Source organism: Chaetomium tenue (assembly GCF_020726465.1).
Source record: "Chaetomium tenue strain MPI-SDFR-AT-0079 chromosome Unknown F5144scaffold_2, whole genome shotgun sequence".
NCBI classification, from domain to species: domain Eukaryota; kingdom Fungi; phylum Ascomycota; class Sordariomycetes; order Sordariales; family Chaetomiaceae; genus Chaetomium; species Chaetomium tenue.
Genome location: NW_027117330.1, coordinates 4,021,507 through 4,042,668, shown reverse-complemented (window position 1 = coordinate 4,042,668; position 21,162 = coordinate 4,021,507). Strand labels below are relative to the sequence as shown.

General features: G+C 55.6%; 7 protein-coding genes across 7 annotated transcripts; 5 read left to right on the top strand and 2 right to left on the bottom strand.

Annotated features, from left to right (window-relative positions):
• Window positions 1-839: 839 nt before the first annotated feature.
• On the top strand, window positions 840-2,682 carry F5144DRAFT_483431 (Metallo-dependent phosphatase-like protein; the record flags this gene model as incomplete). The annotated part of the gene is made up of 3 exons (XM_066785392.1): window positions 840-1,017; window positions 1,113-1,702; window positions 1,756-2,682. 3 exons carry the CDS (start codon window positions 840-842, stop codon window positions 2,680-2,682), a joined length of 1,695 nt encoding a protein of 564 aa, XP_066647035.1.
• Window positions 2,683-4,051: 1,369 nt separating this feature from the next.
• On the bottom strand, window positions 4,052-5,290 carry F5144DRAFT_134645 (60S ribosomal protein uL15). The gene is made up of 9 exons (XM_066782328.1): window positions 5,160-5,290; window positions 5,071-5,109; window positions 4,996-5,012; window positions 4,885-4,939; window positions 4,802-4,829; window positions 4,637-4,672; window positions 4,521-4,575; window positions 4,356-4,468; window positions 4,052-4,290 (listed from the first exon to the last, which is right to left on the bottom strand). Exons 1-9 carry the CDS (start codon window positions 5,160-5,162, stop codon window positions 4,187-4,189), a joined length of 450 nt encoding a protein of 149 aa, XP_066647034.1. The 5' UTR covers window positions 5,163-5,290; the 3' UTR covers window positions 4,052-4,186.
• Window positions 5,291-6,751: 1,461 nt separating this feature from the next.
• On the top strand, window positions 6,752-10,492 carry F5144DRAFT_482912 (P-loop containing nucleoside triphosphate hydrolase protein; the record flags this gene model as incomplete). The annotated part of the gene is made up of 2 exons (XM_066785363.1): window positions 6,752-10,365; window positions 10,429-10,492. The coding sequence occupies 2 exons, from the start codon at window positions 6,752-6,754 to the stop codon at window positions 10,490-10,492; spliced, it is 3,678 nt and encodes a 1,225-aa protein (XP_066647033.1).
• Window positions 10,436-10,915, top strand: F5144DRAFT_563699 (uncharacterized protein; the record flags this gene model as incomplete). Its single annotated transcript, XM_066788392.1, has 1 exon — window positions 10,436-10,915. A coding segment is annotated over exon 1 (326 nt), but the record flags the coding sequence as incomplete, so codon positions are not given.
• Window positions 10,916-11,210: 295 nt separating this feature from the next.
• Window positions 11,211-12,428, bottom strand: F5144DRAFT_610252 (MED6 mediator subfamily complex component-domain-containing protein; the record flags this gene model as incomplete). The annotated part of the gene is made up of 2 exons (XM_066791653.1): window positions 11,846-12,428; window positions 11,211-11,786 (listed from the first exon to the last, which is right to left on the bottom strand). Exons 1-2 carry the CDS (start codon window positions 12,278-12,280, stop codon window positions 11,211-11,213), a joined length of 1,011 nt encoding a protein of 336 aa, XP_066647031.1. The 5' UTR covers window positions 12,281-12,428.
• A 110-nt stretch (window positions 12,429-12,538) lies between these two features.
• F5144DRAFT_563695 (kinase phosphorylation protein-domain-containing protein) lies at window positions 12,539-13,665 on the top strand. The gene has a single exon (XM_066788391.1). The coding sequence runs from the start codon at window positions 12,675-12,677 to the stop codon at window positions 13,470-13,472; it is 798 nt and encodes a 265-aa protein (XP_066647030.1). The 5' UTR covers window positions 12,539-12,674; the 3' UTR covers window positions 13,473-13,665.
• A 284-nt stretch (window positions 13,666-13,949) lies between these two features.
• On the top strand, window positions 13,950-19,543 carry F5144DRAFT_134595 (uncharacterized protein). The gene is made up of 2 exons (XM_066782327.1): window positions 13,950-19,185; window positions 19,242-19,543. Exons 1-2 carry the CDS (start codon window positions 14,075-14,077, stop codon window positions 19,387-19,389), a joined length of 5,259 nt encoding a protein of 1,752 aa, XP_066647029.1. The 5' UTR covers window positions 13,950-14,074; the 3' UTR covers window positions 19,390-19,543.
• The last annotated feature ends 1,619 nt before the right edge of the window (window positions 19,544-21,162 follow it).

Genomic DNA, 21,162 nt, shown 5'->3' with positions numbered 1-21,162 from the left:
AGGATAGGAGGTCCCTGAAAGCGCCTCTTTTTCTTGGATGAAACAGGCGGGGGAGCAACAGGAACAGGCGGTACAAACAAAACAGCCCCCACCTCTTGCCATTTCCTCACTCACCGCGATTCAACTGAATTGAGTGCGGCGCTGCTGCGCATATCCGTGCCTTTTCATCTCTATCATTGACTGGGCGAAATCAATACGGCTTCGATAACTCTATTTTTAGAAGAATCCAGTAAGTCCCAGGAGAGGCACAAGAAAAAGAGAATATAATTCATCCAAGGTATCCTGGGGGTTCACTGTGACAGGTACAGGTAACTGACATCCGAACCTGGAAGGAGTTCGGATAATTACCGTATCTTCAGCCCTCAACCCCACGTGCCCCGTATTTTACCAAAAGATACATCTTGGCTCGGTGCAAACCGGTGAAACATCCAAGTACCCCTCCCCGCTCATCCCACCCCAGCTTCTGGCCCTGGAGCTGCTCAGCATACCGACTTGCAAAAGGTTGCCTCCCGTCCCTCGGCCGCCCAACCCTCAGCCCTACCTGTCCCTCGACCCTACCAGGCCTTTGCACCAGTGTCCCACCTGTATACAGACCCAGCCCTTCCACCACATGACCGCCTCGAATAAAAGTTCGGCGACATAGAAGACTTTGGCAACACATTTTCGCTCGCTGCGGGACACAGCGGGACAGCCTTTCGTTCACCGTAAACCAATCAACGGAAAACGGAAACCAACCAACCTTTCCCGACCGACCGATACCCCGTCGCCCGCTGAAGGATTCCTCTTGCCTCTCCCACCTACACTTACCTCCTCCGTAAAAAAACAGACCCAGCGCCAACATGGATCCCGAGGACGCCAACGTGATGGGCTCGCACGATGAGCGCGATGCCAAGGACCTGCAGGTCGACAATGCCATCCGCGCGATACAGCACAAGAAGCCGCTGCCCGAGATCGACTTCACCATCCATACCATGGAGGACGGGACGCAGGTCAGCACCATGGAGCGAGTCTGCAAAGGTATGGATGCTCCCCGCCCGCCACACGCCATTACCCACCGTCCGTTGGGTTTCGAGTGGCCTAGAGACTGACTCTATGTTGTGCTCCTCCCTTAGATGTGCAAGCGCCCGCCATGTACAAGCCCACCAACGAGCAGTTCTTCGAGGATGATACGCACCAGAAGCCCGATATCCAGTTCCTGAAACAGCATTTCTACCGCGAAGGCCGCCTGACCGAGGAGCAAGCGCTATGGATTCTTCGGACGGGCACCGAGCTCTTGCGTGCCGAGCCCAACCTGCTCGAGATGGACGCCCCCATCACCGTTTGCGGCGACGTCCACGGCCAGTACTACGATCTGATGAAGCTGTTCGAGGTGGGCGGCGACCCGGCCGAGACGAGGTACCTGTTCTTGGGCGACTACGTCGACCGTGGGTACTTCAGTATCGAGTGCGTGCTCTACCTGTGGGCGCTCAAGATCCACTACCCCAAGACGCTCTGGCTGCTGCGCGGCAACCACGAGTGCCGCCACTTGACCGACTACTTCACCTTCAAGCTCGAGTGCAAGCACAAGTACTCAGAGGCCATCTACGAAGCATGCATGGAGTCGTTCTGTTGCCTGCCGCTGGCGGCGGTTATGAACAAACAGTTCCTGTGCATCCACGGCGGCCTCAGCCCGGAACTGCACACACTTGACGACCTCCGTAACGTTGGTATCCCACACAGTGTCGAGCCTTGTATCTCTAGCTAACGTTGGCGTAGATCGACCGGTTCAGAGAACCCCCCACTCAGGGGCTAATGTGCGACATCCTCTGGGCTGACCCCCTAGAGGACTTTGGCCAGGAGAAGACAACGGACTACTTCTTGCACAACCACGTGCGTGGGTGTTCGTACTTCTTCTCGTACCCTGCCGCCTGCCACTTCCTGGAGAAGAACAACCTGCTGTCCATCATCCGCGCCCACGAGGCTCAAGATGCCGGGTACCGTATGTATCGCAAGACGCGTACGACGGGCTTTCCCAGTGTTATGACCATCTTCTCGGCGCCTAATTATCTCGACGTTTATAACAACAAGGCCGCTGTGCTCAAGTACGAGAACAATGTTATGAACATCCGGCAGTTTAATTGCACGCCGCACCCATACTGGCTCCCCAACTTCATGGACGTCTTCACATGGTCGCTACCCTTCGTCGGCGAGAAGATCACCGACATGCTCATCGCCATCCTGAGCACGTGCTCCGAAGAAGAACTCCGCGAGGACTCGTCTGCCACCTCCCCCGGCCCCGTCTCCCCGTCCCTCCCCTCCGCCGCGAGCGCGAGCAGCCAAGATCCCGAGTCGATCGAGTTCAAGCGGCGGGCCATCAAGAACAAGATCCTGGCCATCGGGCGCCTGTCGCGCGTGTTCCAGGTGCTGCGCGAGGAGTCGGAGCGCGTCACCGAGCTCAAGACGGTCTCGGGCGGCCGCCTGCCCGCAGGAACCCTCATGCTCGGCGCCGAGGGCATCAAGAACGCCATCAGCACTTTCGAGGACGCCCGCAAAGTCGATCTGCAAAACGAGCGGTTGCCGCCGAGCTCTGAGGAGGTCCAGAAGCAGCACGACGAGGAGCGCGCTCAGGCCCTCGAGCGCGCCACCCGCGAGGCCGACCAGGATAAGAAACTGCAGACGCTGTCGAGGCGGTTGAGCACGTGAGTCTTTTTTGCTGTGGATGGCTACTCTTATTTTTCTAGACTGTGACTAACGGGGTTGTTAGCAGTGATCGTAAACGGTAATGGGGATTCTCGGCCTAGTTCGAATAGTGTGGGGTGGCCGGGTAGGAGGGTACAGTGGATGTAGAGACGGGCGCTCGGGGGTGGAGGAAGGGGTGGGGGGGTTGGGGGGGATTGCACGTTGTGGCCGGTGCGGGTTACACCTGGTGGTTTATTCAGGACAAACGCCAGATACCTCCCTTGGTTTTTGACATGCTTTGGCATAAAGAAGTAGCAAGACAGAGATATCATCAGTCTTGAGCACGGGGCTAGCGAGGAAAAACAGACGACGGGTGAGAGAGCGAGCGAGACATGACTTCTCCTAATTGTCGTTTTTTTTTATTTTTCTATTTTTGTAGCTGTTTGACAACAGTAATGAGTCCCCGCGGACAAGATAACGGCGGCGCGTATCTGGTGCCAAATGTATCGCTGTCTCCTTTCCTGCGCGTGTAGGTGTTCTTGTCTTGTCTTGATGTGTTGCCTTCGACGTATTCGGAATGTGATTGTTAGCTGAAACGCATCGTCGTAGAATATCCCGGGCAATGGTAAGGTACCTAGTAGTAGTACTTCAACAAGGCCGTGGGGTGGTAGGCTGTTATAACTTGACTCCTGCTTCGACAAGGAGGAACGTAGGCTTAATGTTTGCTGTCAGTTTTTTGAGCGACTGGCGCCCCTCCCCAGACACACATGTAAAACAGGGCCATGCGAACATCGCTACCTTTGTGTACCCATACATAGGCCTCTAGGGGCTATGATTAGTGTGCCTTGAAGCTTACAGTCCTAACTCAGCCCAACACTTAATGTCCGTCCCGTTTAGTTATGGAGAAGGTTTCGAGGACGTAGCTACCCACTCAATGAATGCCGATGACATGGAACTTAACCGTGAACAGGGAGGCGCGAGTACAGCAAGAGAGTAGAGAGGAGTACGCCCCGGGCTCCACTCATCCTTCTCTGCCACCGGGTCACGCCGCAGTTTCGACTCATGGGAATCTTTCCAGTATTCCGGGCCGGTCTTCTTATTTCAGAGACGAAAGACTCTCGCCGTCACCTCACATCGATTCTTTGTATCAGCAGCTCATTATCGATTCACGCCAGATTGTGTTGGTGCCATCGACCGCCCCGCCTCAGTCTCTCGGTTTGCCATTCGCCAGCAGCTGTGACCGTAATCCTGTACCATGAACTCAATTGCTCAAACCTCAAAATGGATATGGAACACAAGACGGCCAGAAACCCCAGATGATGCGAATAAACATCCCATTCCCTTGATGCTGCAATGCGGGGTGTGCTTTTCACTACCCCAAGGACCCAACCATGACTCCGGGACCCAGCACTCATAGCTGACGACGTTCTGGCCGTCTGATCCGTCCCATTGGGCTCACTATCCGGTTGTCCCTCGTAACCGAAAATGTCAATCGCTAGCCTTTGATTTAACCGTAACTGCGTCCGACTTAAGCAACGAGCTCGATGACACCACCAGCCGCCGTAACCTTGCGCTCCGCCTCCGCGCTGACGAACCGCGCCCGAACGACGAAGGGGATCTCGGGGAGACGGCCTGGGACAACTATTAGTTCCACATTCCTCCCGCGAACAGCTTCTCACAGCGGATATAGTACTCACCCTTGCCGAGGAGCTTGGCGTAGCCGTGGGACAGGAGGTCGATCACGGGAGCCGAGTCGCTCTTGGCACCGCTGACGTACTTGTCCCGAGTCTCGACGGGGACGAGAGACCAGCTGGACAAAGTTTAGTGCATGTTCATGATAGCCGGGTTCGTGCGCGACGTACAGCTTCTCGATGTTGATGGTGGGGGCCCAGTCGTGGTTGCGGAGAAGGTGGAAGTCTAATCGACGAGTTAGTCCCATGTGTCCTACCAAAAGCTCAGATGGTGCCTTGGTACGTACGCCTCATGCCGACCTTTCCAAAGTAACCGGGATGGTCTGGTCCATGTTGTTAGCTCGTGTCCTCGAATATGGGCGCGACAGATTTGAAGCTTGTTGCAAGAACTCGAGATTTCTCGCGAGTCTCCTCCAATAAGCTAAAAACTGCTTCCGGGTGCTGTTGCGTACACTTATCGAGGTTGGTGCGGTGGTGGTGCTTTTCGTCGAGTTAGCCCACGTCCATCAAAATCCCATATCGCGAATCGTCGTACCTGACCACCGGCCATACCACGACCACCCGGATGCTTTCTGTGCTTGCCGACACGCCTGAAAGATTTCGTCAATATGAATTCGGTGGAATCGGTCGGTTCGTAGCGACGTACCCCTTACCGGCGGACACCTGAGAGAGCACAAAGTCAGCATTTCGGTCAAGGCAAACGAGGCCGGGGAAAACGTACATGGCCGCGGTGCTTTCTTGTCTTGGAAAACCGGGTAGGCTGCGAGAGTCAGCATTTGTCTATGCATCCAAGCGCAGCAATTGGCATACCATGGTGGCTGTTGGTTAGTGTCGATGAAGCCTCGAATTCCTCGACGGTGATGCTCGCAGGTCTGCTTTTTCGGGGTCCCGCCGCATGGAATTTAGGGCTGGGTTATTTTTTGGTGGGCACAGAAAGCGGAAGCTTAGGTAATCCGAGAATTCGGGTTAGCGTCTCGGTTACGGTAAGGGTTAGGGTATTGTTGGGGTGCCACGTGAATGCCAACCCTAAGAGGGGAAGCAAGGATCCTTTTTCTTGCATCTAACTTATCAGTGATGATGAACACTCCTATCTCATCGTGCAGTTGCCTTGTACTATGGCACTTCGTGCCCCTTCCACGCTCGCTTGGCGTATCTTCAGTTACAGAAATAATACACACGATTTCCCATGCTATGCTGGGAACGAATCCAAATAGCACCCTTGAAAATAGCCAGGTTCTGACTCTGAGCGGCCCAACGCTTTAATTCGCCATATATCTCAAAGAACTTGCAGCACTAACTCAAGCAGATCATAAAACGCCTCTCCACCACCCTCAACACTGTCCAAACCCAACCCCAAAAGCAATGTTCTCTTCTCATCAGAGTTGCGGAGAGCTAAATGACTTGCAATCTGGCTAGCATAAAGATGACCAAGTGTTTCCCGTTCTTCACCACCCATGCCAACGAGTGTCTTGGGCGTTAGATGGACCGAAGGAAGCGCGTTCAGGCCAGCCCCGGGCAATGCCATATCCACGGAGGCTGATGACGGCGCTGAGAGTGGCACTTGAATCTTCCAAGGGAATTAGTTAGCGGCGGAGTTTAGAAGTGTCCTGCATCGTGTTTGCGGACTCACCCATTGGGCAAGACGTCCGCTTTGGGAGACAGTGATCATGATCTTGTCTGCGAAACTGATAAACTCGACTTCAGTTGAGATGCCATTAACAGTTCCAGTTGTTTTCTTTGACGGAGCCGGGAAAGGCTCAGCCCGGGCGGATTCTCCATCCATCGTAAACTGAAGCTTCGCGAATGCAGCGAGTCGAGCTCAAGGTAAGTAGTTTATTCGATAATTACCTTCCTGGATACGAACAGTATTCCGGTGTTGAGGCTGGCAGCTGATTGATACAACACTGTGATGTGCACTGTGACTTCTGCCCCGCTATTCCACATTAGCGCCAAAATTCTGCCGGGCGGACAAGTTTTTGGATTCCTCCAGGTTCAGCATGAACATGACAAAGTCGGGGGGATTGAGGACAGGAGGGCCATATATGGCAAAGTACAGCTCTGAACAATACCTACTCAGCTCTTCCCCCTTAGTCTTCAATTCCTAAGTGACTGAGGAATTATTGCAGCCGTGTCGACACCCTCATTTCGAGATACGCAAACCTCATCTTCCTGTCTGATGTGGGCAATTCTAGACCTTCCAGTGGTTCACATTTAGACGAGCCCGAGCGCATCCTCCAGTTCTTCAACTTTTCAATCCGACTCTTATCAGGCCCTAATTGGTTTCACTACATCACACCTCTTCCAGCTGCGGTATCAAAACCATACGGTAGCATTCCGGCCTCTCATCAAGCACTCGGTTGAGCATCTTTCGACTCGGAGCAAGCCAAGCCACCGACGACAAGATGCCCCCCAAGAGATTTGTTCCGCGTGAAAGGAAGCGGAAAGTTCTTGACCGCCAGAGGGCGCAGCAGGATGCCTCTCACATTCCCGAGCCTGACAGCAATGCTCTTGAGATCACGCCTTCACAACAGGCTGATGCGGATCGGAGGAAGGCACAGCTTCGTGATGAACTGAGGCCCCAGGGGGTCAAAGTCAGCGCTCAAAAGGCCAAGCGGCTCGAAAAATACATAGACAACAAGCTGAAGAAGGACGAAAATCGGGAACTGCTCGCCAAGCTCGCCGCCAACAAAATCGACACCAGTCTCTTCTCCAGCAGCAAAACCCTGGGCCAGACGAAAGAGACCAAGAGGGACGCTTTGAGACGTACCCTCAGGGAAAAGGATGCTGGCCTCGGCCTTGAGAAGTCTGACACACAGTTGCTCTACCAGGTTCGGAAGAGAGCCCGCAGCGAGCAACCAGAGGACGAGGAATCCGCCGACTCAGATGATGAAGACGATAACAGCCCAGCGGCTGGGGCCGAAGATGCTGGGTCCGACCGGCCGACACCATCCGGCCCTGTAATAACCGGGTCTGGCTTGAAGCGGCCCCTCAAACTAGATGACTCGGGTCACCCGGTTCTTGCAAAACGGCAGAAGCGAGGAGGGGTCAAGACAAAGCATCCCGTGGTCACCTTTACCATTGAGGAGAGGTCTGATTCGCCTGAGTGGGATGGTTTTAGCGATGAAGATGGGAGCACGTCTGAACATGGGCCGTCCGTAACCTCTAACGGCTCGATACCACCTGCTAATCACGTTGGAGGACGGCCGGAGGAAGACTCAAGCGAAAACAACTCAGGCTCGGGTGAAAGCGACTCAGATTCAGGCGAGAGCAACTCATCCGACGACGTGGAGAGCTCGGAAGGGGACAGTGAATCTGAGGATGATGACGAGGTTGCGGAGGGAGGACAGGAAAGGATATCCGCATTCAAGGCCTGGGCCCATCAGCAACGAAATGAAGCCCAGGGGTACAAGCCAGTCGCCTCAGATCTCACGGCCCTGGGCATACCAAAGCCCGCAGATTTCACCCCTCGCCCGATCGAACAAGACCCACTGCCAATAGAATTGCAACCCACGACAAACACCACAAGGAAGGCATACACTGTAACTGTGACAAGAGACGCCAAAATCCAAGAGGCTCGCTACGAGTTGCCAGTTGTTGCTGAGGAGCAGAAAATCATGGAGGCCATCCATAACAATGACATCGTTGTTGTTTGTGGTGACACCGGTTCCGGAAAGACCACACAGCTACCACAATTTCTGTTCGAAGCTGGTTATGGTTCACCAGGAGGGCCGACTCCCGGCATGATTGGTGTAACACAACCGCGGCGAGTAGCAGCAGTCAGCATGTCGAAGCGTGTAGCCCGTGAGCTCGGGGATCATTCCCATGTGGTGGCCTACCAGATCAGGTTCGAGAAGAATGCCTCCCGTGACACCGCTATCAAGTTTATGACAGACGGTATCCTCTTACGTGAGCTGGCGGAGGACTTTACTCTTCAAAAATACTCAGTCATCATTCTTGACGAGGCCCACGAACGGAGCACCAACACCGACATTCTGATCGCACTTCTCAGCAGAGTGGTCAAGCTCAGGGCAAAGTTGATGGAGGAAGACCCCTCTAAGAAGCCGCTGAAGGTGGTCATCATGTCTGCAACACTTAGGGTCGAGGAGTTCACCCAGAATCCCAAGCTATTCAAGACACCACCGCGTCTTGTTCAAGTCGACGGTCGCCAGCATGAGGTCACGCTTCACTTTGCCAAAAAGACACACCATGACTACGTTGAGGAGGCTTTCCGGAAGACCAGCAGAGGGCACCGTAAGCTGCCTCCCGGAGGCATGCTTGTCTTCTTGACGGGCCAAGAAGAGATCCAAAGGCTGAGCAAGCGGTTGAATACCGCATTCAGCGGCGGCATGACCCCCGCCCAGGAACCGAAAGTAAGGGTCTCGGGGAGTGAGGTACCCATTGAAGCGGAAGACATCGATTTTGGGGCTTCCGACGACCGAAACGGCCCTGATGACTACGATGAGATCGAATTCGGTTCGGACGATGAAGATGACGAGAAGGACTTCGAGATTGAGGATGAGGAATCGGGTACGGGCCCGCGGCGGTTGCACATTCTACCGCTATACTCTCTACTCCCAACAAAAGAGCAGATGAGAGTTTTTGAACCGCCCCCTGACGGTTCGCGGCTAGTTATCCTAGCTACAAACGTGGCGGAGACGAGTTTGACCATTCCTGGTATTCGCTACGTCTTTGACTGCGGCAGGTCAAAAGAACGAAAGTATGATCCTGTGAGCGGGGTCCAGAGGTTCGAGATCGACTGGATTAGCAAGGCCAGCGCACACCAAAGAGCTGGCCGTGCTGGCCGTACGGGTCCCGGCCACTGCTGGAGGCTGTACTCGTCAGCAGTCTACGAGAGAGATTTCCCTCAGTTCTCGACACCTGAGATTCTCCGGACACCTGCTGAGGCTGTGGTGCTTCAGCTTAAGTCCATGAACCTCAAGCATATCGTCAACTTCCCCTTCCCGACCCCGCCGGATCAACAGAGCATTGTCAAAGCTGAGAAGATTTTGACTTACATATCGGCCCTCTCGCCCGAGAGAAACATTACGCCGGTCGGGTTAACGATGTCCAGGTTCCCCCTGGCCCCTCGCTTTGCACGGATTCTGCTTGTTGGACATCTTCACGGCTGCCTGCCTTACACCATCGCTATGATCGCGGGGCTATCTGCGGGTGAGATATTCGTATCGGAAACCCAAATTTTCTCCGCTCCTACGGACACGACCGAAGAGTACCGCACCGACCAAGTTGTCATCGCCGAATACAAGCAGGAAAAGCTACGGGAATCATACAGGGCGGCTCACAAGAAGTTCTGCTCCCTCGACGCCAAGTCTGATGCCATGAAAATTCTCCAGGTGGTCGGCGAATTCGCCTACGAACCCACAGAACAATGGTGCGAATCCCATTTTGTTCGGTTCAAGGCCCTCAAGGAGATTATGCAGCTCCAAGGCCAACTCGCCAACCTTGTCAAAACCCACATGACTGGTTTTGAAAACTTCACGCTCCCCCCGACTCTCCCACGGCCCTCCGAGGAGCAGGTCCAAGCCCTCAAACAGATGGTATCCGCAGGCTTCGTCGACCAAGTCGCCATCCGCGCCGACAAAGCGCCCAACCCACCAGAAATGTTCCGCAACCCGAAGCGCGCCATCGACGTGCCTTACCTCCCCTTAATCCCGCTTGACAGCGAAGGTTCGGCCGACCCGGCGGACAGGCTGGTGTACATCCACCCGTCGTCGCCACTCGCGCGTCTCAGCGCCGCCGAGTGCCCGGAGTACGTCACGTACGCGTACCTCCAGCGGGCTACCCCATCCGGCCCTGCCACCGCCGCCGGGAAGAAGCCCAAGACGAGGATGCACTCCTTGACTGATTTGACTGGGAGGGAGCTAGCGAATATTGCTAAGGGGACCCCGCTGCTTACCTACGGTAAGCCGGTCAAGGAGATCAAGGGCGCCACGGATAGCACTAGGGAGGTGTGGGTGGTGCCGTATTTGAGGTCGGAGACGGGTGGCGGTATGGGATGGTACGTATCTTCCCGTTTTCTAAAGTGCCCGCTTGGAGCTGACAATTTTGACCATTTGAATAGGCCCCTTCCAATGCGGAAGATCAAGCAGAAGAGGGTTGCGGGGAAAGGGTGGGTAGACGAATAGATGGGCGGTTAATGGGGGTCTGCACAGGTATGTTGTTATCTTGTTTACCGTTCTTAATATTTATTCTTCTCTCCTTTTCTTCTTCTACCCGGCATTTCTCTTCTCTTCTCGTTCTGCTTGAATATACCTTTTTTTCCTTGTTTACTTCTCCCAATTTTCCCCCACGGCGCCCTGTCATGATGAATGCTCGCAAGAGGCTGTTTATGAATCTTATAATGATTATAAACCATCACCTACATTGTTCTTTTTCTGAACTAGGCGTCTTGGGAACTTCTGTTTTTCCTTTTTTTCTGTTGGCTCTCCGTTTAGGAATCGGTTACAGTACAGATACAGATGACTGACCACCCTAGCGAACCCATCTCAGGCCGTTTGGGGCCCAAGCGGCAAGATATAAGATGTCTATTGAGACAAGAGTAATTCGATAGATTATAAAGACGGTTACTTTCCTGCCATTTGATTAGCAGGCTGGGCTTCGCGAGTAAACCGTGTCCGCGCTGAGTGATATGCTTTTAAAACGCGATTTGTATTGATGTCGCTGTTTTTTTCGCAACCACGCTGACCCCTTTTTGTTACGTCCTAGTAGTAGGAAACCCGGGGTATCATAATGATAATCAAAGCACAACCTGAACGCCCATCCATGAGATCCCATCCCAACCATAGCAGCCATAGCAGCACCCCTCCCAATGCTATCCACATCACAAAGAGACCCCTCCCCACCTCACTGCGGCGTCACGGCCGCCTTACTGCCCTTCCGCTTCTTCCCCTTCTGCAAACTCCCACCCCCGGGCGTCTTAGGGCTCTTAGTCTCTTTCCCCGTGGGCTTAGCCGAGAGGGGATTCTCGCTGCCACCGCCGCTGCCGCCGCCGCTGCCCCCGGGCCCCACGCCCCCGAGCTTGGTGTTGAGCGTCGGCAGCATGGGCATCAGCGCCCCCTTCTTGGCGTTGAGCGCCGCCGCTGTCGATAGGTTGACCGCCTTGCGCCCTGTTGAGGCGAGGAGGAACTCGCCCGGTTTGCCGGTGATCGGGTTCTCGTCCATGAAGTGGTCGCCGAATTGGTGCTGGATGCCGAGGGCTTCTTCGATGAGGCGGGAGGATGGTTCGCTAGTGGTTGGGGTGGCGGTGGCGGTGGTGTGTTTGTTGGTGTCGGGGAGGGGGGTGGCCTCGCGGTGTTTGGTTGTTGTTGTGGTGGTGGCGGTGGTGTTGGGGTTTTGGTAGACGCGGCCGAGGGCGGGGGACCAGGATTGGGCGCTGGAGGAGCTGGGGAGTATCCCGTCTAGCAAGGGGGAGGCCGCTGCCTATGATGGAGCGTGGTTAGGGGGGGTTGAGCATGAAGAGAGGGGCGGGCGGGGCGTACGATTCTGGAGCTGAGGATGTCGGCGAAACTCGCCGCCATGTAGATGTTTTCCCCAACAACAAAGTATGAGCTGTGTACAATGATCTCATCCTGGGGCGACTGCTTCCGCCGGGTCTGCTTGTTAATCACCCACACGCCGGTACCGGCTCCGGGGCCTGTCTCGGCGGGTTCCTGAGCAACAACGAATTCGAGCCCGGACATGGTCTTCAGGCGTCCCTCGAAGAGCTCGCGGGTTGCGAGGTACGGTGTCAAGTTAGGGTTGTTTAGACCTTGCTGAAACAAAACCTCATTGTTGGAGGTCCTGTCGTAGAAGGGCGATTGGGCGAAATAGAAGAGCACGCTGTTGCTGTGGATGCCCATGTCGAAGTCGGGCGGCGCGCGCCATTGGATCTCGTCCAGCGGTGGGCCGGTGTATGGTGCTGGGTCGAGAGCCATGGCTGACGGTTTATCAAATGAGTGATACTTGTGGGCGTGTGTAGTGACGAGGGTGAGAGCTTGTTGTGAGTGAAGGGTTTCGGGGGGTTGGGTGCGTTTCTAGAGAGCTCTACTAAAAGGAAACCATTAAAGAACCGTGGTGGTTTAGTTATCGGCGGCGTTGAGCCGCGATTGGAGCTCGACCCGCAGCTAGGGCCGTTCGCGGGACATGCTTGGCAAATGCGACAGGGGGTGAGCATCTCTCAACCGTCAGCCAAGCTTCAACAAAGTTCCCATCAACACACCACACCACCAACCTCACACCAACTCGCAGGCCCTCATCGCATTCTTTTAAGGTTGCTTTCCAATTGAAATTACCACAGCATCACGACTGAATCAACAGGCAGGAGGAGTCATGGACCTCCTTTCGACCGTCCGGAAAACAGGTTCGCGCGGTGGCGTCAATTTCAGTTGGGATGATGTCGCCACATCCCAGTACCGCGAAAATTACTTGGGCCATAGCCTAAAAGCGCCCGTCGGGCGCTGGGCCAAAGGGCGCGACTTGAATTGGTACGCCAAAGCAGACGCGAGTGCGGCAGATTCGAACGAGACAGAGGAGGAGAGAGAAGCCCGGGAGCGCCGCGAAGAGATCCGCAAGATCAAAGAAGCGGAAGAAGATGCGATAGCACAGGCGCTAGGCTTGCCCATCAAGATACGCGATGCGACTGGCGCAAACGCGGTAGAGGTGGAAGGGTCGAAGGTTCCGAACCGTGTGGCGGAGAACGACAAGGCTACGACGCAAGCACCCGCGCCCGATGCGCGGAGAGATCGGCGCAAAGAATCGGACCGACATAGAGACTCAGAGCGACGACACAAGAGGAGGCATAGAAGCAGGGACCGGGACCGAGACCGAGACAGGTACCGCGATCGCAGCCGGGATAGGCGGGGGCGGCGTGACAGCCTTGAGGGTAGGGCGAAGGATAGCGGCCAGCGAAGGAGAAGCCGTAGTCCAGACCATGGCCGCCATCGGCAAGAGAGACGGCGGGATGATGACCACAGTCGCAGCCGCAGCCGCGATTTGCATCATAGGAGGAAGAACGATAGGAGTCGGAGTCGGAGCAGGAGTCGAGGCGAACGTGAGAGGCCAAGGCACCATGATAGACGGCGTAGCAGGAGCAGAACTAGACGCCGCGAGAATGAATCTGAAAGGTGAAAGGGCTGGTAGCGCATAGTTACCGCCCATGTACATACATATTTAGGTACTCATCACTTAGAACCAGGTTCGGTATGCTCCAGCGAGAGGCTATCACATGTCGGTAAATTCATATGGTATTTACATCCTTGAAATTACCCAGGTACCTTGGTGGACCTAGGTAATTACACAGTTGGAACGGCCAGGGCGGGGCAGTGCAGGTGGCTTTCGGTAAAATACAGCGGGAAGGTCCCATTGGTGTTTCAGTCCAGGTAACTCATTGAGTACGCCAGCTCATTGGCGTCTCAGGCACGTTCTCGAGGCTGCAGCCTCCTGTCTCCGGTTGACTCGGTGACAGCTCGACTCGTCTGATAAATCGAACACTCCCTCCACTGCCCCCTCATTCATGCCTGCTGTGCAGAAATACATAGCAACTCGATGACGACTTTAGTGACGCCTGCCCCCCACTTCGAGCACCTCTTTGGGTGCGCAATCCCCTCCGACCTTCCGCAGCGGTAAACCGAATCTCTATCCTCCGCATCTCACAACTTGACCGCCGAATCTGTTTTTCTCTTGCACTCTTTCCTTTTTACGCACCTACATTTGTGTGGCAATCGGACGTCATGGACTATGCGCGTCTCCGCGCCGCCGCTATGAGCGGCGAAGACGAGGAGGCCGTTACAGTCGACACCCGGGCGCTCATCGACAAGGTCCTCGCACGATACTCGGGAGAATGGACTACGCTGAGAGAGCTCATTCAGAATGCCGCCGATGCGCAGGCTACGACGGTCAAGGTCCGTTGGGAAACACTTCCGTCGACACAGGTGCCCCTCCCGGCAACCACCAACCAGTCCGAGCTTATCAAGCATGCCATAACCCACCATACACTGCGACGACTCGTCGTTGAGAATAACGGGCAGCCATTCACTAAGACCGACTGGGCGAGGCTGAAGAAAATTGCCGAGGGTAATCCGGACGAGACCAAGATTGGCGCGTTTGGTGTTGGCTTTTACAGTGTATTCGCCGACTGCGAGGAGCCCTTCGTCAGTTCCGGCAATGAAGCCATGGCTTTCTACTGGAAGGGGCACGCTCTTTTCACGAGGAAAGTGACTCTCCCTCCCGACCAGTCAAGCCCAAATACATCATTCGTGCTGGATTACAGGAGCACTACTACCCCCATTCCGAACCTGCTCTCCGTGAGCCAGTTCCTCGCTACCAGCCTGACGTTTGTTGCCCTACAAAATATTGAGTTTTGGGTGGACGACTGGAAAGTGCTGGATCTGCACAAGAACCCGTCCTCTTCCTTGAACCTGGACATTCCGCGAGACTTGGAAACCAAGACCAAGGATGGGATCATGAAGCTCACTTCAGCCGACAGCACCGCCATCAAAATCCAGGCCAATTTTATGAGTGTTATTGGCTGGAAACCACAGACCGTAGCATCAGCCACCAAGTCCAACGACCCTTACTATGCTACTGAACTACCTACGCTGAAGAACTTTTTTTCGAGGTTCACATCGGGCGTGTCGTCTGCAACCCGGAGCAAGGCGGCCAAGGAGGAGAAGGCAATTCAAGATGCCATAACAGAAGATCTTACGGCGCCGTTAACGTCGGTCATCTTCCTCCGTGTGACATCGGGCCAGATAGCCACCCGTGTTTCTGCTTCGTTCGCTGCGGAACTGGAGCGGGCGACCAAGAAACCCCCTCCCAAGACCACAAAGCTTTCCATTCTGACTTCATCATATGAAGCAACTATGGCCTCGGCGGAGGCATCGTCGGACCAGGCCTCCAAGATTGCCGATGTTTTTGCTTCGGTTTTTCCCAGCAAAAAGCCGGGTGGCCGCATCTTCATCGGGTTCCCGACCACCCAGACGACTGGCGCTGGCATGCACATCTCGGCGCCCTCGGTGATACCTACAGTTGAGCGGGAGGCAATCGATCTCAACGCACGTTGGGTGCGCTCCTGGAACATGGAAATGTTGCGTGCGGCTGGCATCATGTCCCGGCTTGCCTTTGCAGACGAGATGGGAGGCCTGAATGACAAGCTGAAGAGGTTGGCCGAGGCTAGCGGTAAGAAGGGTTCTGCCCCCTTGCTGTCTGACGTGCAGAAATGCATCCCCGAGGCTTTGCATATCTTGAAAACATATAGCTTCCAAGACTCGACGCCAAGTGCGCAGGTGTCCCAAATCATCGAAGAGGCGTTCTGGATGGCCTGGAAAAGCGAACACGTAGACGTCTTGTCTTCTCGTGGAGTGCTGCCCACGACAGAAGTCCGCACCTCATCTGACGAGGTTGCTAAGTTTGTCGCCGCAATCCCTGTGGTCATGAAAGAGATGATGGAGGATCCGTTCATCAAGCGGCTGATTGACTTCGGGTTGATCCGGGACGTCACGGTCGATGATATCTGTCAGGAGCTCGGAGCCAAGGCTCTGGACAAGGACCAGCTGAGCCATTTCCTCCAGTGGATTGCCAAAGGCGCTTTCAACGGGGACCTTGACCACCGTTCCGTCCAGCGGCTTTTGGACGTCACCGTAGCCACCATCAGCGACAGCGGTGGCTCGGGCGGTATCATTGCGCTTGGGGCAATTAAGAATTATCCCAACAACAGAATCCCGTCGACGCTCCCAATGCCGCCTACTACCCTTCCCATGGCCTTTACAGGGCCCATTACCGAATCGTGGCTCCAAGCCTTGGGGTGGGAACCACTGGCCATAGTTCCTTGGCTGAGGTTCTTGATCGAGTCCGCCCCCGGGAGCGCGGATGAGCAGAACCTGAAAAAGTCAGACAAGTTCGCTCTCCAAGTCCTGACCGTTCTTTCGAAAAACTGGGACAATCTGAGCCAAAGCGACAAATCTTCGGTGGTGTCAGCGTTACAGCACATCACGGTTATGCCGACCAAAGCGGGTATGAGAAAGCCTAATGAGTCCTTCTTCCCGACCGTGAAGCTATTTGATGACCTACCAACTCTTGAGGGCTGTGCGAACGTCAAGGACAAGTTTCTGTCCGCCTTGGGTGTTAGAAAGACGGTCGACCTGGATACAATATTCACTCGGCTGTTGAGCCCATCCCCCGCGGCGGGGGATGGTGTGGCTCATGCTAAATGGAGCCACATGGAACTCATCAAGTATCTCACATCGGTGAAGAACGACATCCCTGCTGCCGACATGAAGAAGCTCCGGGAATCGCCATTATGCCCTGCCGAGGCTGGCCCCCGTGGGATGGAACCAACGAAGGGCTCGAAACGGCTGTACAGGGTGTCGGAACTTTTTGAGCCCAAGGACTCGCTCAGAACACTAAGGCTGCCTATCCTTCATTGGCCAGGCCCGCCAGGGAGTTTCAGAAGCAATAGCGCAGAGGCTCGGTTTCTGTACGATCTTGGGCTGCGTTCAAATCCGGCAGTCTCAGAGCTTGTCGATATGATGGCTTCGTCAGACCAAGACCTCCGAACAAGCGCTATGTCGTACTTCATTGCGAACCATCACCTGAACGGATACACGTCATTTGATATATCGGTCACGGACAAGTGCATTCTTCCCATCGAAGGCAAGGAGAAGCAGCTGGTCCCCCCCTCAGCCTGCTACGCAAACGACAGGGCGGCCGTCCTTGGCTACAACGTTCTCCGGAAAGACCTGCATCAGCATGCTGCCAAGTTCGGCGTGGCTCGCGATCCCCCCATCACGGGATGTGTGGATAGGCTCATCGCGAAGCCTCCTCAGGATCGCAGCACGGCGATCACGCTGTTTGAGTACTTTACTACGCGGGTCGGTGATTTGGGGCATAATAGCCTAGCCAAACTGAGAGACGCTGCGATCGTACCGGTTATGAGGCAGCATGATCGCCACGCGGGAGTTGGCGAGGTAAAGGGATCAACCCTGGCCCACCTCCGGCCCCCCCATTGTTACCTGGGAAGCTCGTCCACATACAAAGATATCTTCGACTTTGTCGATTTCGGGCCTGACGCCAACACCTTCCTTTTCAAATGTGGTGCGAAGAGCGAGCCTACCAAGCACGAAATTGCCCAACTGGCTTGTACTGAGCCGGCACGACTGCTGAGTATCCTCCAAAGCCCGGAGAAGTACCTTAACCTCCTCAAATCCATCTTTGAAGACTTCGCGACCCTTAGGAAGGATAAGGAACTTCTCAAGAAGATGAAGTCGTCAGCATGGCTCCTTGGCTTCCGGGAGCTGTCATCGGGGAAGAGCCAGGGGTCTGAGGCTCTCGAGGAGGATGAAGCTCCCATCAAGCACTACCAGCTCGCAACCGCCGACGCCATTGTAGTCCTTGACGATTACATCAGCTACCGGCTGTTCAAGGAAGCGCTGCTGTGCGCTCCGGAGGACGACTTTCTCGAAGCTTTCTACATGGCCCTGGGGTCCAACACTCTGGGCAGCAAAGTCAAGGAGGATTTATTTGTGGGGCATCAGACGAGAGATCAGGATGGGGCTGGGTGGCTACGGAAGCATGTGCTGGAACGCTCCAAGCTCTTCTTGCACGAGTATTCCAAGGACAAGCATGACGCCGTCAAACATGACACACAGTGGCTCGAGAAGAACCTGCAGGTGTTGACTGTCTCCTCTCTCGCCCTGCGGCGATCGCTGAAGGGCCACGCCAAATCGCACCAGGAGAAGCGGTCGGCGGCGAGCTACAAAACCGCCAGCGGATGGATGCTCTATGTCGCCGCTGAGAACAAACCGGACATGTACCAAGTCGGTCAGGCCATCTGCCAACTCCTGCTGAACCGCCCCAGCCAGCAAGCCTACTTCTTCTTCGAGCCCTTCTTGAAGCTTGGCCTGTTGGAACTACGAGCGCGCGGGTACAATGTCGACCGCATCCTGCGTCTGAAGGCGGCCGAAGCCCGGCTCGCTGAGGAGGAGCGGCGCAAAGCGCTAGAAGCGGAACAGCAGAGGATCCGGGAGGCCGAGAAGGAATGGGTCGCACAGGGCCCTCCGGCCCGGGATGCCAAGACCCCGGAGCGGACCCGGAACCGCATGCCGGGTGGTTTCGACCAGTCCCCAGAGAACAGCCCACCGGGCCTTCCACCACCGCAGCAACAACCACTCAGAGTCGGTGGCGGCGGCCTCTTCTCGAACCTCTCCCGCCGCCTGGGGTTCGAGTCCGCGGACGACAAACCCCAATCCCCAACCCCCGACCCACCGCTAATCTCGACCCCGACCCCAACCGGCGACGGCAAACCCACTACCGACGGCGGGCGCGTCACCTCCCCCGCCACGGTGCAGCAAAACCTGCTCAACGCCATCAAATCCACACGCGCCTACGACTCCTCGGCGCTCTTCACCCCACCACGGCAGACCCAAGTCCAAGAACAAACGTCGTACTGCGACAGCATGGCCGGGCAGAACCTGGTCTTCGCGGCCGAAGCGCCCCGCGGCATGCGCGTCTTCCTCGCGCGCGACCTGTCCGTCCCCCACGGCCAGTTCGTCGCTTCCCGCGTCGATAACATCGCCCGCTTCGAGAGCCTGCTGCGCGACGTCGCGGCGGTGTATGGGCTGAGTGATCGTGTGCTGCATATGTATTATGATGAGCAGGGGGGCACGATTGCGTTTAATAGCTCAGGGAGTGTGTTTTGTAATATGCGCTTTTGGGAGCAGTTGCATAAGGGCATGGAGCAGGGCCAGGCGAGGGTCGAGGCTGCGACGTGGTGGTGGGTGGTGCTGGCGCATGAGCTGGCGCATAATTTGGTGACGGTGCATGGGTCGGAGCATAGTTACTATTCGTGGGTTTCTTCCCTTTCCTTCTTCCTGTCTTGTATCCTGAGCTAACGTGAGGCAGGGAGTCGTTTGTCCAGCAATACTTCCCGAAGATGATGGCCATGGCGGCGCGCTGGACGGCTGCGCCCGCTGCTGCCGCTTCCGCGCCGGCGACTGGGAGCTCTACGGCGGTTGCTACGCAGGAATCGCCGCCGCCGTATAGCTTGTGACTGGCCGGGCAGGTTTGGGGGTAGCATGGTGTTGTTGGCTGGGGGTACGTAAGACGGGGTGGGAGTATCGCGTTTTTGTTGTGTTTTGTTGGGTGCATTTTCTGGAGGTTCGGCATGGATGGATGGATCGGTTGCATGAGACAGACGGAGGGATTCGATTCGGGGGCATATCATCTCCATCCATCGTCTTCTACACGGGGACAACGGACGTAGACGGGGCTATCGGCGTTCGGGATTTCCATGGTAGACAGAGAGGCCATTGTCATCTGTAATGACTCGATAGATAGACAGTCGTGTACTTGGAAACATGATCTACTCCCTCCGAGTCCCTTTTCGCACTCGGCCTTGCTCGGGATGTTCGTGGCGGTGGGGTTGGAAGGAGGTTCTCGGGAAGATGGAGCTTTTGTTGATTCAAGTCAGTAAGCAACAGTCGTCAGTCGTCAAACATCATCCCTCTGTCTGGCTGGGGTCTAATCGTGGTGGAGGCGACCGTCGACGGGGATAACGTGGATGGAACGTTTTTGGTGTGTTGTTTCTTCGGAGACAACCCGGGTCAAGAAGGGCATGACACGCAGCCAAGACAACTTTCACGCTGCAACTGCCCCCTAGGCGCTCGCTGACTGCAGCTGGGTCCTTCGTTTACCCCGCTCTGTAACATCCCAAGGAGCCAAGCCCGCAGCTTTGGTAGCGGGGCCTGCCAGGGGCTATCCCGAGCCATCACCGAGATACCGATACGGGCGCCAGAGAAGGAACGAACCGTCCGGGACTGTGTCCAACAAGTACCGAGAGGCCAACGAAGCCTGGATCATTGACCCGACTGCAGCTACAACGGGCTGACGGGTCAATGGCAGCTTACCGGCGGTTTTGGCATCCCGCGTGAGGGGAAGGGGTTCGAGAGGAGGGGTTTGAACATCCAGTGTGGCCTGGTGCCCTGATCAAGGCCGAGATCTGACTCTGCTTGAATTGGTATTCAACGTGCATGCCGTCAAGGTGTTCTTGCTATCGATGCAGTGCCCGACAGCCTAGCAACCCCATCTGTTCGCATCGTCTGCCGGCTAAACCATTAGGTTGTTCTTTGAGTATCTGCATCCTGCTGAGCGACCCCAGGTTGCGCTTGGAATCGGCCATTGGAAAGCCATGACGCATTCAACCACAGGTTGTTTATGAGAGTCACCAATCCCGTCGTGGCTCTCTCGACGCCCCCTCATCTGAGTGTGTGCTGCAAGTGGCCCTCGTACAAGCAACAGCATGAACAGTGTGCACGGCTCAGGCATGTCATGCCGTCGATCGACGTGCACCACATGGCAAGCAACCGTTGATGTGGCTGCGGGCGCCAATGGGACGAGCCATTGGCGAATGAGCAGGATGGAAGGGACGCCACGCTGAGCTGCACGAATTGGACTCGCACCGAGCTCGTTCACCCATCCATCCATCCACCTCATCCCTCCACCCATCCCTGACGCCTCGGCATCCCACGACCCCGAGCGGTTGCACACTCCGAGGCACCTCCAATCCAAGGTAGATGAACTGATTGCCGGGCATGAGGATCGGATTCCACACGCGGTATAGGAGGACGGCGAGAGGAAACGGGAGCACATAAATATCCCCGAGCCTGCTCCCACCCATGGGGGCCATTACTTGATTCTATTCCTCACTCCCTTCTCTTTCACTCATATAACAACCAGATCTCCACCCCTGAGTGCTGCACCACACTTCAACCGTGCATTCATCCCGTCTGAACAATACTGCAACCTCTCCGATCGCTATAAAGCA

Bases quoted from the DNA above. Each gene is read 5' to 3' on its own strand.
- F5144DRAFT_134595 (XM_066782327.1), top strand. From the start codon at position 14,075: ATGGACTATGCGCGTCTCCGCGCCGCCGCTATGAGCGGCGAAGACGAG. The intron at 19,186-19,241 runs GTGGGTTTCTTC...AACGTGAGGCAG, and splicing joins TCGGAGCATAGTTACTATTC to GGAGTCGTTTGTCCAGCAAT.
- F5144DRAFT_563695 (XM_066788391.1), top strand. From the start codon at position 12,675: ATGGACCTCCTTTCGACCGTCCGGAAAACAGGTTCGCGCGGTGGCGTC.
- F5144DRAFT_134645 (XM_066782328.1), bottom strand. The intron at 4,576-4,636 runs GTACGTACCAAG...CTCGTCGATTAG, and splicing joins TGGAAAGGTCGGCATGAGGC to ACTTCCACCTTCTCCGCAAC. The intron at 4,469-4,520 runs GTACGTCGCGCA...AACTTTGTCCAG, and splicing joins ACCATCAACATCGAGAAGCT to CTGGTCTCTCGTCCCCGTCG.